We start from the raw sequence: 17,279 nt of genomic DNA, 5'->3' as shown, positions 1-17,279 counted from the left end.
GTTGATGTCAACATTACCGAGATCTGTCCCTTAGCACCCCTTTCTTCTTTATTTATTGCATTCATATGCCCTACAACGAAGCAAAGAAAAAAAAATATACCTAAATACTATTACCTGAAAGTAGTGGATCGAGTAATCAATCAATCAATTGGGACGTCCACGCTAGCGAATTTTCAGGTTATCACATACGTCACATGTTTCGGTCCTCTTCCCCATTACTTCAAAAAAGTGAGCCATGTTTCAATTGAACACTTTCCATTTTTGATATATCAGATTTTTTTGATAAAAAAGAAGAAATGATTCCTGATTATTCATACTTCAAACTTGACTTATTCACTCAGATTCACTATTTCGAATAACATCAATCCACTACCTTCAGATAACATCATTTGTTTACATCATTAAAAAAGACGTTATCCGAAGATAGTGGATCCGAGTGATCAATCAATCAATCAATCGGGACGCCACACTAGTGAATATTGGGGTTATCACATACGTTGCGAAAACACCATCACTTAATTATTAAACAGAGATGAGGTAATATTAATATGCATGGATAAACTTGGGATGTGATCCTAATTTCATCGTAATTTTACATAGAAAGGGTTACCTGAGATGTGGTGGTGGTTGTGCAACTAAATGAATAATGTGTCGATTAGGACCACAAAGTGAAGTATATGAATTGGTCCCTATGTATTTGGACTTGGAGACACCTCAAAGAGATAATTGACAAAAAAGTGATCCAAATTATTCCCATGATTTAAACGGCATGAAATGTCTGGTTTCATGCCTGGTTGATACTTCAGGTGGTCCTTTAACTTTACAATTTAGGTTATTAATTTTATATCCAATAAAAAGAGAAGATGCATGCCACCAATTACTGCACCTAATCAGATTTCATGTTATGGTATTTTACGTATTTAGATTTAGATGGAGAATAAAAACTATGATTACTGGATTAAGCGTGAATGGGTGACAATAGTATTGAAACATCTTGTGACCTCTCGGGTTAGGTTTAATGGTGAGTTATGTAGCTTTTGTCTCATCATAATTTCCATGTTTACCACATAGACCATAGAAGCTAGCCTTTGGATAGGGATGAAAACGAATCAAGTCCCTCGCAAGCTACTCAGAGCTCAACTCGGTAAAAAGCTCGTTCGATATCGTTCGTTAAACCTACCAAACCGAGCTCGAGCTTAGATATTCGTCTCGTAAGCTCGAGCTTGACTAGTTTGTCAAGCCTTGAATGTAAAATAATAACTTGCATTGTCCAACATCGAAATTCAAATATAAGATAAGTTATTGAAAGACTTTAAAACCATAAGTCTACTATCATAAATTATCATGTCTTAGTAAACCTTTTGACTAAAAATGCTCGACGAGCTCGAAAATGATATTGTTTGATGAGCGCGAAAACAAGCTCGCTTAACGAGTCGAGCTCGAGCTATTCGCAAGCTTGATAATTTTAAAACGAGTAAAGCTCTAATATGTCTATAGCTTAACGAGCCGAGCTCAAGCCTGACATTATTCAGGTCAGCTCGACTCGTTTACATTACTACCTTTGGGTAGCATATGAACATTAGCATCAAACTTTCAAATTGGATAAATCGATGATTGGATATCAGCATGCACAACACAACTATATGATATTATTTACATAATAAAATTGAAGATACAAAAAATTTATGAAATCGCCCCGAAAAACATCCTTTTTGTCTCTACCGTTGATTATATATGTTGGATGTACACCATCCATCTGGGTCATAAAGTCACATTTTATGTTCTTTATCATTAAATATAAGGTTCACATGATGATGAAATCTCATCTCATTTGGTTCCCATGACCCTTTCCTTCCCCACAAGGAAGATAACACACTTCTTTTACCAAACGATGCACTCTCAATTTACTCTATCGTGAAAGGCTACATATCACTTTTTATTCCACCAACATACAAAAAAGACCAATAGGGAAATCTTTAGGTTTGCCAATCAGTTGCATATAATGGGTTATTGAATTCGAATAACTTAAACATCAAGCAAGAAAATAAAATAAAATATTGTATAAATTCACAATTCGGTTGGGTTGGTATGGTTGAGCAATAGTACTATTCAAAAATTGCTCAACCCGAACCTGAGCCAACCCGAAAACTCTCAACTCAAACCTGATTCCGAATCAACCCGATCAACTCATCAACCCGTATAACCCCGATTTTGAATTTTTTAAAGAAAATTAAATAAAATTCAAAAAATAATCATAATATTTTAATTTAAATACATAATAACAAAAGCTCCCTCATATATATGATTTAAATTTGAAAGTCTAATTGTAGAAAAATAAAGTATATTTACTAAATCAAATAAACAATTATTTAAAAAATAAAAAATGCTCAAAATAAATATTAAATTATGAAAATTTATGATATAAGTATACAATAAATATTTGTTTAGACCTAAAATATATAAAAAAAAATATATAGGCAATATTTATTAATTATTTATTTTTCTAAAAAATTAAATTTTCCGGTCAACACAAGTTGACCCGAACCAACCCAACTCGGTCATTTTTTTCAGGTCAGCAATCGGGTCCAACCCGATCTGACCCGAACCGAAAGTCCCAAAACCAAACCTTATTTTTTCGGGTTGAACCATATCGAGTTGGTGGATCGTACCGGATTTTGACACTCCTGATTTTAGAAATAGGATCCCTAAACATGAAAGCGAGTGGAGTCAGTCAGCTCCAGCCTATCAGGGGTGTCTTCGAGTTGGTGGTGTAAGTGAGTATTTAACTAATGACCATAGATTCGATCCTTTTACAACATTTTTTCATACGAGCATGTTGCACGGTGTTTGCCTTGCGAGGTGTACCTGGCTAATGTTATTTGCAAATTACTGCGTTAATCCGAAAGTTCACCCAGTACTGTGCATTGAATGACAGCAGTTCAGATTCCATCTTCATAAAAAAATAGTTGAGTCAGCCAGCTCACAGCTTAAACTGGTCAAGGCCGAGAACGAGTCCGACCGAGTTGAGTAGCATTTCAAGTTGGGTTTCAGTATGAGTTTTCGCCAAATACATGAGCCTGGTAGTTGGAAAAATCCAAGCTCGTGAATTGAGTTCGAGCTCGACTATTGAAAGTTATTTTAATTCGAGCTCGATTCGTAGCTCGAGTCAACCAAATACTATGCTATCATACAAAAGCAATACTTAATTGCGTCCACATGAATTATATGACCCCATCACGACCCAATGATACCTGTCTCATCGATCTCTCGAGCCACCACTTTAGATTAGAATATAAGCCAAAGAAAGAACTCATGCAACATCACAAAGCACTAACATTGAAAATAAACCGACGATGTCTCATATTCTAAACAAGTCTTCCAACAAGACAAGACGACCACAAACCACAACTCCGCAAGCACAAGCATCGATATTCTCTCCTTGTCAACTAATGATGGCACGCACACCCCATATCTTCGGCTCCATGCCTCATGAAAATACGGGCGCAAAGCCAAATCTGGTGGCAATAGGGACAAGAGGTACTGTTGGATCCCTATTCAAGAAAGAGATAGATTACTTCAGCCGGCTAGAGCTAGGTACGAGGAGGTGCTCCCGTGAGCCTTCACGCGATCTTGCGAGCTCGGCTTCAAGTTGTGTCAATTTTTCTGATCCTAAGATCGAATCAACCATCAATATTGCTCGAAAGAAGAAGAGAGGAAGCAACAGGCTCATACCGAGCATGTGTGCTGTGGTTGAAGTAGTGGAAAGGTATCAGACATCAGGATTTACATATAGGAATCTGAAGTCAGATCTTAAAAGGTAGCAACTGAGACGAAAATTCTTTCGAAAATCCAAGATTCATTAACTGTTTTTCTTTCATGTTTCATCCAATATCCCTTGTCTTGATTGCTGCATAATATCCAATATTTCGAGAGGAGTCGCATCTACGTACTGATCATACAGCAGCAGAAGCAAATTTGATTTGTTCCAGGTATCATTTAGACTATTCAGGAGTACTGTCTGAAACAGAGAATAAAGTACACGACAGACATATCAGATGCAGACCATGTTAGAATTTTTTAATTTTTTGGGTCGAGTCCGGAGACCGGAGGAGTTTGTTATTATTAGATCTCGAGTCGAGTTTACATTTGTTGGAATCTGTTTCTTTAAATATATCAAGAAACTGATCGTCCCAAGCAGAGGCGGAGCCAGAAATATGGCTCTGCCCGGGCTAAAATTTAAAATTATAAAATTTTTTAATATTTTAAATTGATTTATCCGGACTACTATTATATTATTCCAAAATTTATACAAAATTTACATATAAACTTTTAGAAAAAAATCGGGTTAAAGCCCGGGTACATTAGCTTGTACCTCCGCCCCTGGTCCCAAGTTTACCTACTTTTCCATGATATATATATATATATATATATATATATATATATATATATATATATATATTTGAATTATTGGTTGATTGCTAATGTAAAGATCTATGGACAACTATTCTATATATGGATGTTGACGTTAACTATTGTAGATTTGGTATGAATCAATCAGTTTAAGATCGATTTTTATCTTTTTTTTCATTGGATTGTTTGATTGAATTTATATCAGATGCTTTTTATTAATTTATTTAATATTGGTAGTTTAGATTTATTTGAAAGCACAAGTTCAAATGCAACCTAAATATGAAACAATTTTTTTTTTTGGTCAAGGACTTGTGTTCACAGACTAATTCTTTGTTGTTATAACAATTGGATTAATTGTTTCGTAAAATGAAGACAGATACAAAATAGTTGTTATAAAGCACCACTGTATGTATATATTTTTTTGGGTTTGATTTGTACGTCGTAGTTTTTAATAATTTGAGAGTTGCTTAGTCTACTATTATTAAGCTAATTTTGTTTTTTTAATTAAAAAATTTGCAGGATACGACACTTTACTTAAGTCTTAATTTTTTGATAATATGAATGACTTGGGGTATGTTAATTTAGTGCATTGTTCTATTCCTGTGAAATTTCAAATTCCAAAGAAATATGGGTTAATTTTATTGTAATGCTCAAATTTAGTGAATCAGGATATTGTTAGTCCTGTATGAAATAAAATAAATTGGTATCCTCGTTAGAAAATTAGAATGGTCACAAAAAATGTTAGAGATTTTCTTATGAGTTAATTTCGTGAGATGAATTTTCGATCTGATCTATAAAAAAAATTTATTTTTATTTCAAAGTATTATTTTTCAAAGAAAAAATATCATTTTTGTTAATTATGTTATGAAAAAATATTGATTAATATTAAATGATTTGAATTAAAAGTATCTTACTCATAAAAAATATTATATTTTATATCCAATTTATTATTTTTCAATACAAAAGTGTCAATTTCGTTAGCTATGTTATAAAAAAATATGGTGTAATATATGCTGATTGAGTAGCGATCATGTGAAACGGCTGACAGATTTACATCCCTAAGACGGGTTGACCCGGTTCATACTTGGAGTGAAAATTAATATTTTTTATATAAAAATTATTAATTTTTCATGGGTCAAGTCGGATAGAAGAATCTCACAAAAATGAGTCATGAGACTATCTCATATGAATTTTTGTGATACTAATTTAAATTAAAAATATTACTATGTCAAAAGTATATTGTGTAATATCGGCTGATTTGAGTGGAAAAATATTATTTTTATGTCAAAAATATTATTATTACTATAGTTTGATACCAGATATAGATATGCGATATCGTTGCACAAAAATCTAGTATAAAATGTTTGTCCAATTAATGTGGACAATTTTGTGTCAAATTAGAGAGTAGTTTTTAATCAATTATATATACAATATATTTCTTTTAATACTTTAATTGATCATCGTTGCTCACTCATTATTAGCTCACAACTCGTCATTTTCAATGCTAATTCACTTTTGAGTTACAAAATTACAATATTAAATTTTACATCCTAGTTACTAATAAATAATTATTAATATTCGACTAATCATAGTAGTAAAACATAATAAATCAATTATAACAAAGAATATGATAATAGAAAGTAAATAAACATTCGTCAAAAAAAGAAAGTAAATAAACAGTTGATGAAATATTCTAAATATCAATAATAGCGATAATAATAATTAAATGTGGACAATATCACTTTATATAATAACTTGTAAGAAATTATAAAAATAACGCTGACAATAATTATAGACGCTCAGTAAATTAGAATAATACCGATAATAGCTTATAAAATAACATCAAATAAAATAAAATATTCGATAGAAAATTATCTTAATTTGTCATCCTAATTAGTAATAATGTAATCAAATAATAAATAATGGTGATAATAATTAGATGTTATTTATATTAGAATAATACTACTTGAAATATTTAGATAATCGTTTATAAAAAATGAAAGATTAAGAATCACAGTTATTGGTTAAACGTTGGCTACTATTAGAAATAAGACCATCTCAAAAAATAAAACAAATTAATATTTTAAATTTTAATTATTACTCATTAATGAACTTGAGTAAAATCATAATAAAATTTAGCAATAATTAATCGAATTATATCATATCTAACAATATAATAACTTGTCATAGTACATTTGGTGTATAAGCATATTGGAGTTCAGATATCCGATAAGTCTGACCGAAAGGCTTATTTAGAATGAAAAAAACGAGAAGAATTTGTTCAGAACCAGTTTTTTAAAGAACTGATTCATATCCGAAAAAATTTCAAAAACCAAAGTGTTTATGCAACACCTTGTGAAAGAATGACAGTTTGATATGAGAATGAGAAAGTGCTCGTCAGTATCTATCTAAAGAAAGATGAACCGCGGTCAGGTATACAAACAGGTTACCAGGTTAGAACAAGTGAAAGAGAACCTTACAATTCAAAAAAATTTCTCTCTATTTCACCACTTTCATTTTACAACAGATGATACCTGGAAAAATCGAAGTTACGCGTGAGACAATCCTCGGAGCAAGTGGTTTTCCACCTTATATACAGCTTAAGGATCTCTGACAATCTCCTCTCCCTGATTAGATTACAAAATGACGAAGAACCACCAACTCCGAGTCAAATTCTGGTACTCAGGCCGAGACCCCACCAAGAATGTGGATGGAACACCGTCGAAGAAGCGAGTTTCGTTGAAATCCAATTTGTTCAAGAAATGGTGAATCTATTTGGCAGAATACCAGTTCTGCGCACATTTGGCATCAACAGACAAATCAACTTTAAGAATGTTTTCGCCATTGAAAGGATTCGACATGCATTCCACCACTATAGCCTTAGCAACCTCAGCTGATTCAGTTGGCCCTTCTAGGATCACCTCATCGTGAACCTGTTAACATAAACATCGCAATTGAGTCTCTTAGTTGATAGTGAAGAACAAGAGGCAGCTATATCAGGGAAGAAGATTTGTAAAAAACAACCGTATACTTCTCATGCCATTTAGTAAAAAGAATGGGTAAAAATCAATCAATATCACACCACAGCGGTAAAAGTGCAACAAACTGAAACTTTAGATAAGACAGCAGTTGCGTCATATCTAGTCAGTATTAGATAAATGGCCTAAGTAATACTCTTTTTTACCATAAAACTAGTGATTTAGATAAAGGCAAACGTATTACAAGCCCACAAGGCTGCACTTGCACTCAAGGCTGTGAGAAACTCAAGCCATTACCGTGCCTGGTCATGCTACGGATAAGAGCTTGATCTTGAAGCGCAGCGCTTCAATGAAACGTGCCTCAATCATAAAGCCACGGCCTTGTTGCACTCTAAGTGCTTTAGGCACACAAGACTTTTAAGCACAGGTTATATGGTAAGATAGTAAGTCCAAAATGAAATGTAAGATATTAACATTATCTTTTCTTAGAGAATAATAAGTATTTGTTATCATTTAATGGTTTGTATAGTACATATTGGGTTATACACGCTGAAACTTCAGATATTTTACATTAAAGGTCATCATCTTCTCAAACACTTAATTTCAGCTAGTGCATGTAAGGTCTTTTTTGTAATTAATTTAATTTATATTCAAATATGGGTAATATCATAATTGTAAAAATTTACAAGGCCATAATACAATTTGAAATGATAAAATGAAATTGGAAAAATTAAAGAGTCGTACTGCAATTTGAAATGATAAAAACAAAAACAAAAACAAAATCAAAAACAAAAAAACCCCGACCAAGACAACATCCAGATTCTTAATAGATGAACGCCTTGCCCTGCACCTACACGCTAAGCATTACTGCACCTTGCGCTACTCATACAAAATAGCATCTATTATAGATGTAATAATGCACAACACAAGCATATATGCCAATTTTACTTCAAATAATCAAAAAATGGGAGGTACAAATGTGAGTTGATACAAGTGGCAGTTCCTTTTATTTTAACAAGGAATGCTAAATTGACCTGTAACAGTAGTCTCCACCCTAGCGCCTTTAGTCGTGCATTCTTCGATATTTCCAACATGGCACACATAGCAACATCTGCAGCACTTCCCTATAACATTTTGCAAGTCAAAGCATGTCAACAAAACATTAAAAGGCAAGCACGTTAAAAATTACAGCGACTAGGAAACAGGGACCTGCACAGGGGTGTTGATGGCAGCTCTATCTATATGAGCTTTATGGGCTGAGGTGGCATTGTTCAGAGATGGAAAATGACGAGCCCGTCCCAGTAATGTGTCAACAAACCGAAATCTACGTGCCTGTTTTTTACGTTCGTGTTGCCATAATAACACTTCTTTTCTGTCACTGTACCAGAGATCAACTGTTTTCTGAGCTTCCTCGCGAGACACCTAAAAACATGGATAGCATTCACAGAATTTGTAGGAATGAACTCTTTCCCAGTTGAAACTCGCCAAAATAATAACATACCTTCCAGTCACGAGCAAGTCCCACAGTAGTTTTCCCATATGCAATGGAAAAGTTAAGCATCTTTGCTTTTCTTCTTTCAGAAGCAAAAGCATCCTGAAATAAAATATAAATAGTGTCATCCACTGTAGCTGTTATTCAAGCTTGTACTTGATTCCGAAGGAAAAGGATAACACCTAACATGAAGTTGCTCTCGCTACCTAAGTTGGACAAATATCAAGGAAAATTCTGAAAAGGCATGATTGTGCCATTTTAACCCACTAATGCAGTTCATAAAAGATTTGCTTATTTAAGATGAATTGTGGACAGATTATGTAAGCATCAAATTCAGGTCAAGCTGGCAGTTATCACGTAGCTTGATCGAAGACATGCATTATACTAGAGAAAAAATCGAGCAAATGAGTAATTTCAGTGATTTGCTTCATCCAAAAGCAAGTTCATGTTCGCCCTGACCAGCTTTTCCATATCTCTTGTTATTTTGACAATTATTACCCAATCAAATTCATTGGTAAGGCAACAGCTAAACCATGTACTGGGTGTGATTTTAATCCACCGGATCTCAAATTGTAAAGAGAACCTTGGAAATTATACATACATCAATTTGCCATCTCCATTATAGTACAACGCCCATGCTCAACATCTACTCAATCTTTAGTTATTATAGTCCAAACAGTTGTTGCGCTCAGCACTCAACAGTCCAGAACCTTCAAAATAAGCTTCGAGCATACATCAACCCATCAACTTCACATAGAAAACTATAGACGCCAAAGGAATAACAAGATGAGCCTTTCTCCTATCTTAGTCACATGTAGAGTATCTAGTAGCAGTCAGATTAATCAGCAGTATAAAATCGACAAAGATGTGACCATTATCTGACACAGTTGATTTCAAATTTTAAAACCTGATGACAATTCAAATCTTCTTTTCTCCTGTTAGAGGAGTCAATTGGCTATAATTGGTTCTCTGAGGAAGACAAATCAGAACAAACATGAATTGGTACCACATTTTAAATCTCAAGTCTAACACTGATTCTCAGTATATAAAAAATTGATTCCTTAACCAGAGCTGTCAATCGCGCCGTTGGAGCCAAGTTCTAGGATCACATTCGGCCAAACTTTTTCTGCGCTTTTTTCTCAAAGCTTATGTTTGGTCAGAAAATTCAGATAAGCTTTAAGCCGAGCCGAAGAATGTCCCAATTACCAATCACTCTTTTCTCCATGATTAACACATAAAACCGAATCAACGAAGGAACTATTTGCTGCAGATCGTGGACACAAACTTGGCAGGAAGGGTAGAATTTTTTGGACTATGTAGTTCATTATATTGGCTTGTCAATTTGGTTGGAGAGGAATAGAAGTTTTATAACATAGAAGAGTTGGTTGAAGAGTGTTGGAACGAGATTAAGCTTCAAACGTCTAGTTGGATTAAGAAGCATAAAAAGTTCAAGACATTCTCGATTTCAGATTTTAGGGATTGGAGTTATTCATGTTAATATGATCAGGGATTTTTTTAGGGTGCGGATCACTTGTCCGAATTTTGTAATTAATAGATTTTTTAATTATTTAATATAATACTGTTTCCTTTATAAAAACAAATAAAACCAAATCATTAATAGGAAAGAAAACAACTTACAGTATAAAATAAAATTCAAAGAAGTAAAATCAAATCATGTTCTTGATTGTAATACAAGTTCTGAAGTTCCTTATTTTTAGGCATGAGTATCTTTATTTAGTAACAAAATATTTTTAGTTCAAGTCTCAACCATCTGCTAAACCCTGGTTGGGTTTGAAATTAAATAATCAAGTAAAGATTGTGAACCTAGAGTTAGCTTGAGCTTATTAACAATTTTATCCTTAGTATAAGTGTGACAAGTACCATATTTGATTATGTAATATTGTTCCCCGAGATATAGTTATTGAATTCCTCAACGATGTATTTATCTAGGTTGACAAAGTTCACAAATATAACAAAAAAGATCAAGAGGCTAATGCAGCACACATGCTATTACTGGAAAAATGTAGTGAACATTAATCAATGGGGTAGATAGATTCGATAATAACCTTTAGTAAAGGGGCCGGAGGCTCATCTTCACCAGGCTGAGGATGCCACTCAAGAAGTACGTCCTTCCGTTCGACAGCTTCACGAATGTGTGGATACATATTCATTGCCGTTCTTGAATGGAAGTCTCCACCAGCTTTGAAAGCATTCAACATGCTCTCACAATTGGCAAGATGTGCAAGAATCCTAAGTTCTAACTGATAGCGCAAACACATTTTATCACAAACAAAATAAAACAAGTAAAGTAGTTATATTTTAGGATGTCCAAGTCATTACCTGTCCATAATCAGCAACTATCAGAGAGTTACCAGGTGCAGCTACAAAAGCTTGCCGAATCTTATACCGATCTTTCTCCAAGGCAGGCTGGTTCTGAATTTTAGAATCAGAATATCATAATAAGCAGTTTCACTGAAAATATATGATGAGAATTCCCAAATTCAGATTATATCAGGTGGTTTTTCCACCATAAACATGAATCCTATAGGTCAGCCTACAGTTATAATGGCATTGGCAGTTATTCTCAAACAATGCATCACTTGCTTTGAGCAACAAAATAAACCTTGTGATGCCAATGCTATTCATATATCTACACACCCCCCGCTACCCTAACTCAAGAAATTAAGGTGGTGTTTGTTTTGGCTTTCCAGTATCACCAACTAAAAAATGTAGAAAGTAGTTTCTAGATCTCTTTTTTAAAAAAAAAATTGGGGAAAACGTTTCTGAAATTGATATGAGATTTTTCTTATTGGAAATTTTGCTACTTTAAATTGAAATTTTTGGGGGTAGCATACTTTTGGCCTTATGTAGCAGTAGTGATGGGATGGATGAAAGTTGTCTCTGCACGAAAAGCAATAAAAAACAGCATAATAATTCGCCAATAAAAACATGTCTCTGCACGAGAAGCAAACAAACACAGCATACTTAATTCACCGACAGAAATCACGTCACTCTGGATTCTGGAACCAACCCATAAGCCTAACACTTCAACGAGATTTAAAAAAATAGAGTTGCAATAATTTGACTACAGTACACAAGGCGTTATTGCAGTTATATTTTCAAAAGATAACACCATTGACAAACCTGTAAATTCGGCCTTCTTGCAGACAACCGCCCGGTTTCTGTGTTGATATTCAAGGAACAATGGATTCTCCCATTCTTGCCAGATATATGATTGCCCTGTATTAGAGTGAAACAGAACGGTTGCACAAATTAGAGACACAGAATCACTAAATATGTCCACACTCCTAACGACAGACTATTGTCTTATAAAGAGGCTAATCTTAGAAAAATAAATATAGGATTTCCGAATTTGGAATTTCAAGATAGATATTAAAATATATCCTCTAGTAGTAGACAGGAGACCATCTTTCTAACTCCAGAGAACTCAGTTTACAGCATCTTAAAAAAATTAAAAATAAATAACATCCACTGGAGTTGTAGGAATGCAAGTCCAAAAATTAATTCCCCCAACACTTCATTATTTTATTAAAAAATATTGGCCATCTGAATTAGTCAATGTTTGGTTATATTTTCTAGAAAGATTTTGATGCTCGGGAAATACATCCAAACAAATCCATCTGATTTTCAATTTCTTTTCCACAATATAATGCCACCCATTTACACTTGCCAAATACAACCATTATAAGTTTCAACTATCATTACTATCAAAAGCAATACTGACACGATATTATCTTCCAACATAATACAGCAAAACATATTAACATGCATGCTTCCAATAACAAAGCACGTGTTACTGAAAAACTAAACCCGATATATTTTCAAATGACATGAGTTATATGGTAGAAAAACAAAAGGAAACATACATCACATTCTCCAATTCAACTTCTAAACACAATTTCAATAAATATCTTCTATAATTTCAGAAACATATCAAACATTAACACCGGAATAAGTTTTAGGAATTTTAACATAGCAGATTTTGTTTATCATTCTCTATGCTACACTTCAACATTTAGTAGTTTAATATGAGAATAAATGTTCCAGGAGACCCTCTCACCCAAACCCAACGAGAAACATGAGAGGAAAGCAAAAAATCAAATGAGACCTTAATCCTAAAAAACACCATTGTTTATTCATTCATATCCTTTTTAATGACATTAATCATCATTCTAATCATGTATCCTGGTAAGTTTAGCAGTAATAACCTGCAATGGGAGAATAAAGTTGGATATGAGCGAGTCTATCGAACAAACTTCACATAAAGCAGCAATGGCATGGCAAGCCTCAATTCCTGCCTGTCCACCACCAAAGGCAGTGTAAGCTGGTCCATAAGCAGAGGTATCACGGTCTTCAATAGGAGGTGTTTCATTGTCCTCGGAAAGGCTTTTAGTCACAGTTTCAGTCAGTTCTTCATCAATGTCTTCATCCACAAAGTCAAAGTCAGCAGAAACCTTTCCAGCTAGACTCTTTAAAACATCTCCGCTAACAGAAGGCCAACCGCTTGCAGTGTACTTGTCAGTCTGAATGTCAACACCATCAGGCTTGCGCAGTGTGATTTTACAGTATTTTGTGGGATTCTTCTTGCCTTCTTCGATAATATTATCTATATTCGGAACTTTAAAATCTTTCTCCACCGGAAGAAACTCATTGGGGTCCTTTCTGCAAATAAAATGTGAAGAAGAAGAATAATTAAGTACACCACTTGTTCATAAGGATGCAGCATTTTAGTTAACCACTCAAGGAATACCTCAATTCCATTGAAGTTTTAATTATAGTTCTCTACAGTATTGAAAAATGACAGGCCAAGTTTTTCAATTACCATTCCACTTCAGGTTAGTTTTAATTTTGTAAGCTTCAAACCAACCCATCATGATCTCTTTACTCTATTAGGCCCATCAGCATACTACAATTTTGCTGAGAATTTATGTTTAAACTTTAACAGCTTTTCTTACCATTTGCCGTACCAAGAAATAATACAAGGAGGAATTTGAAAAAAGAACCAATAGAGCAAAGGATTTGAAAACAAATTAACATATAAGGAGTTTATGAAAATAATTATGTTTGTATATCAGCATAGGGATTCCTTCAGTATGAATGTTCGTCCATACCTGTTTTGTATACCACCAAAAAAAAGCTGTCGCAACTGTGTATCACTTCCGACATTCATGTATTTGGCATCAGGGCAATACTTTGATGCCCACTTGCGAAATCTAGCTGCCGAAACTTGCTGCTCTGCTTTAGCTACCCTTTCAATCTCAGAAAGGAAGGAACGGTCAACCAGCATCCCCTCTGCTTCCATTTTTACAAGAAGTTCACCAAATGGACGCATGAATTGTTGGTAAAAATCAAACATCGATCCTTTATATTGCCCATCAAGTCTCCAACAGCGCTTCAATAATTTCTTCTCTAAACTTTGATAAAGCTTCAATGTGCTGATTGAATCTAAAGCAGAATAACAAATCCATGGTTCTCTCTCAACTCTTTGTAGGTCTTCAACAGGAGGAATGATGATTAATTTTCCCACAGATCCATCGATCCTCAGTTTTTTTCTTCCAAAGATAGTTTTCATCGACACTTTTCCTATCACTTCCTCACCAGGGCCTCTCTTAGCATCTGACATGACTTCCGAATCACCTGTCAGTGCTTCTAAAGAATACCCACCTTCAGTTCGCCGAGCAGAATTCCATAATCGAGCCATGTGCATTGTATCAGCAAAGAAACCACTAACTTTAAGTCCATAGTTCTCTATGACATGACAATCAAAGCTATAATTGTGCCACACCTGCAAAAGCACAAGGAAACCGATTACGATGATAAAAATGCAAGTTCATAACAACTCCATCATGTTGCTTCAAGTATCTACATTGACAGGATAAATTCAAGATGACCAATAAAAGATGATCCTGCAGCCATGGACACAAGTAAATGATAAACCTTTTTAATAGACCCGTCTTCAAAAAATGGAGTGAATACGGCCAGAAGATCTCTGCCACCTCCATCAAGGACATCTACCCAGATGCAAGATTTGCCATCACCAAAATCAGCATCTGATCCAGAATATATACTGAAACAAATAATTTCTCCATGGTTGACTGGTGTTTCCTCTTTCACATCAATGTTGGCCACCTATAAGTCATTAACAATCATGTAGAGAAGAGAAAGCCAAGTTATGACGCTATCTTGCACAAATTTGGGGATTAAAAGTACAAAAGTATGAGTGAAGTTCGAGCCAATACATGCCTCTGTATCACAAGCGTGGATGCGATTTTTGTACTGATTGGTGAGCATGTCGACTACTTTCTCAGCTGATGTGATGCTGTCAACCACAAGAACCTTGTCATAGACCTTGCTAAGCCTTATACGGAGTTCTGTGGCTTCAGCAGTGGCAATGTTTCCAGTTATAATTTCATCATCTCTGTCAGTGGAGACAGATTTTCTATGGGTCATATCATGTTCTTTTTTATCAGGGACATAGTCCATGCAAGTTATCAAACCTTGATGTCCATAATTTTTCAAGCCATTGAGATGAGCACCTTCTGGCATCGATCGACTCGGAATAACAACTTTCTTTTCTCCGTCATTTGTATATGATTCTAGGTCACGTCCAACTTGAATAACAGATGCTCGGTCATGGGACATACAAGGTCCATGTCCAACATTTCCAATGTTTTCGCTGTCCTTTTTGCTTAGTCCACTTCCTTCTCCTTCATACTGCAAAACAAACAAATTTTCATCATGAGAACGCTTAGGCAATGTTTGTTAATAGTGACGATTTTCAATGAAAGACTTGCATCTTCAAAGCAGTCAGTTTTAAGAATATCTCACAATGTTGCTTCTCCCAAACTTGGCCTTGTCTGCAATGTTTTCTTGACAGAGTATTTCAAGATTTGCAGATTGATTATTGCTAATAGCAAATACTCTCTTCTTCATTTTACATTCTTCAGTAGCTTTACCCCAGTCTGCCGCAGTATGTCCAGCAGAAATTCCACCATCCCAAATTACATGATTAAGTTCTCCATGCACAGAAGGTTTATTCAAGGGAGGAAACGTGAAAGTATTTCTTCGTCTTTCACTTTCATCGCATGGAAACGTGCTATAACTCGGCCTATGTTTTAACTCAAGTAAATCAACATTAAGAGTTCCGTTTGACAGGAGGCTATTAGCACTTTGGGGCTCTCTTCCATCCAGTCTGCAAAACATCACTCACAAATTACGAGCATGCATCACAAAACTTAAATGGGTAGTCTGCATTCAAACCCACTGCCGCAATTACGAATTTCCACACTAAAATTCCCACTACAAGATAATAAGAAAGCTTCAACTCTGAACCGAGTAAGATTACTTAATTTATAAAAAAAAAAGGTTCTTACATTATAATACTAATTGCTACCCACAATCAGAACCACATTTTCAAGAAAGCCAAATTAAGGAAACGAAAAAGAAAAAAAAAACCCTTCTAGTTCTCATAGTTTGCACCCGAAACATTAGAAAATATCGAGCTCTCTACAACACGTGCGCAGGCAACATATTCCACCAGAAACAAAAAAAAAAAACAAGAACTAACTGGGTGAGTTCTAAAGAAACCAAACCTGCTGAAAACTTTGGTCGTAGAAGAAAAGGAGCAAAACCGAGTACCGGAGCGGCAAAGCCAGAAATACTGAGGGTAAAAGGAGGAAGGCCAGAAGGCATTAGTCTGAACAGAGAAACCCATTTTAGCCATCGGCGCTGCGACTCTGCCTAGCTTCTTGCTAGTCCTGAAACTAACAACACTACAGAAAGCTGCCGTCTTGATAAGGTATTTATCAATTGTTTGTCGTGGAGTGCGTTGCGGCGTGACAAGAAGCGGAAGCGGGCGAAGTGAACATAAATGCGTTATAGAGCGAGAGAGAGAGAGGACTCGGGGATTGTGGTAAAGACTGGACAGCAGAGAAGGGAAGAGTGAGGGAAAAGCTTCACCTTGGAGGTCGCTGTGAATTTAATTAGCTTTTTATTTTCTTTTTTTCCCTTATAATAATATATACAGTGATATGTAATTTTTTTTTACAAACAAAAATAAATAAATAAACTTTTTTCCAAATTTCTCCTTTCAATTAAGATCAGCTCCACAACCCCACGCTTAACCTCAAACGGCCTCCTCCCATGTCAAAACACCTCCGCAAAAACCGTCGTCACTGCTTCTACCTCGCTTGTTTCTAGCCGTCCTCATCCTTGCCTTTGTCACCACTGCAACCTTCTACGTGTTTTACCACCTCCATAATCTTTTACTATTTGTCACCTCTTTCAAAAAATCATATGCCCGATTTCTACGCATATTTGAAATGGAATTCATTACTGATTTACATGGAAAAAAAGCGATACTCAAAGTATTTAGAGGT

General features: G+C 34.9%; 2 protein-coding genes across 2 annotated transcripts; one reads left to right on the top strand and one right to left on the bottom strand.

The window, feature by feature from the left end:
• Positions 1-3,452: 3,452 nt before the first annotated feature.
• Positions 3,453-3,821, top strand: LOC140837451 (uncharacterized). The gene has a single exon (XM_073203613.1). The coding sequence runs from the start codon at positions 3,453-3,455 to the stop codon at positions 3,819-3,821; it is 369 nt and encodes a 122-aa protein (XP_073059714.1).
• Positions 3,822-6,775: 2,954 nt separating this feature from the next.
• On the bottom strand, positions 6,776-16,895 carry LOC140836947 (DNA polymerase I A, chloroplastic/mitochondrial-like). Its single transcript, XM_073202839.1, has 13 exons — positions 16,494-16,895; positions 15,730-16,093; positions 15,145-15,615; positions 14,839-15,030; positions 14,013-14,686; positions 13,110-13,563; positions 12,025-12,120; positions 11,221-11,313; positions 10,947-11,141; positions 8,890-8,982; positions 8,598-8,810; positions 8,423-8,512; positions 6,776-7,343 (listed from the first exon to the last, which is right to left on the bottom strand). The coding sequence occupies exons 1-13, from the start codon at positions 16,622-16,624 to the stop codon at positions 7,182-7,184; spliced, it is 3,228 nt and encodes a 1,075-aa protein (XP_073058940.1). The 5' UTR covers positions 16,625-16,895; the 3' UTR covers positions 6,776-7,181.
• Positions 16,896-17,279: the final 384 nt, after the last annotated feature.

Source organism: Primulina eburnea, chromosome 7, assembly GCF_022965805.1.
Source record: "Primulina eburnea isolate SZY01 chromosome 7, ASM2296580v1, whole genome shotgun sequence".
NCBI lineage: Eukaryota > Viridiplantae > Streptophyta > Magnoliopsida > Lamiales > Gesneriaceae > Primulina > Primulina eburnea.
The sequence above is the reverse complement of the archived record's forward strand: the minus strand, read 5'-3'. Positions and strand labels throughout refer to the sequence as shown.

Coding starts and splice junctions, on each gene's coding strand:
- LOC140836947 (XM_073202839.1), bottom strand. CDS start 16,624: ATGGCTAAAATGGGTTTCTCTGTTCAGACTAATGCCTTCTGGCCTTCC. Junction 15,031..15,144: donor TCCACGCTTGTGATACAGAG/GCATGTATTGGC, acceptor AATGACTTATAG/GTGGCCAACATTGATGTGAA. Junction 11,314..12,024: donor CAAGAAGGCCGAATTTACAG/GTTTGTCAATGG, acceptor TCTAAAATTCAG/AACCAGCCTGCCTTGGAGAA.
- LOC140837451 (XM_073203613.1), top strand. CDS start 3,453: ATGGCACGCACACCCCATATCTTCGGCTCCATGCCTCATGAAAATACG.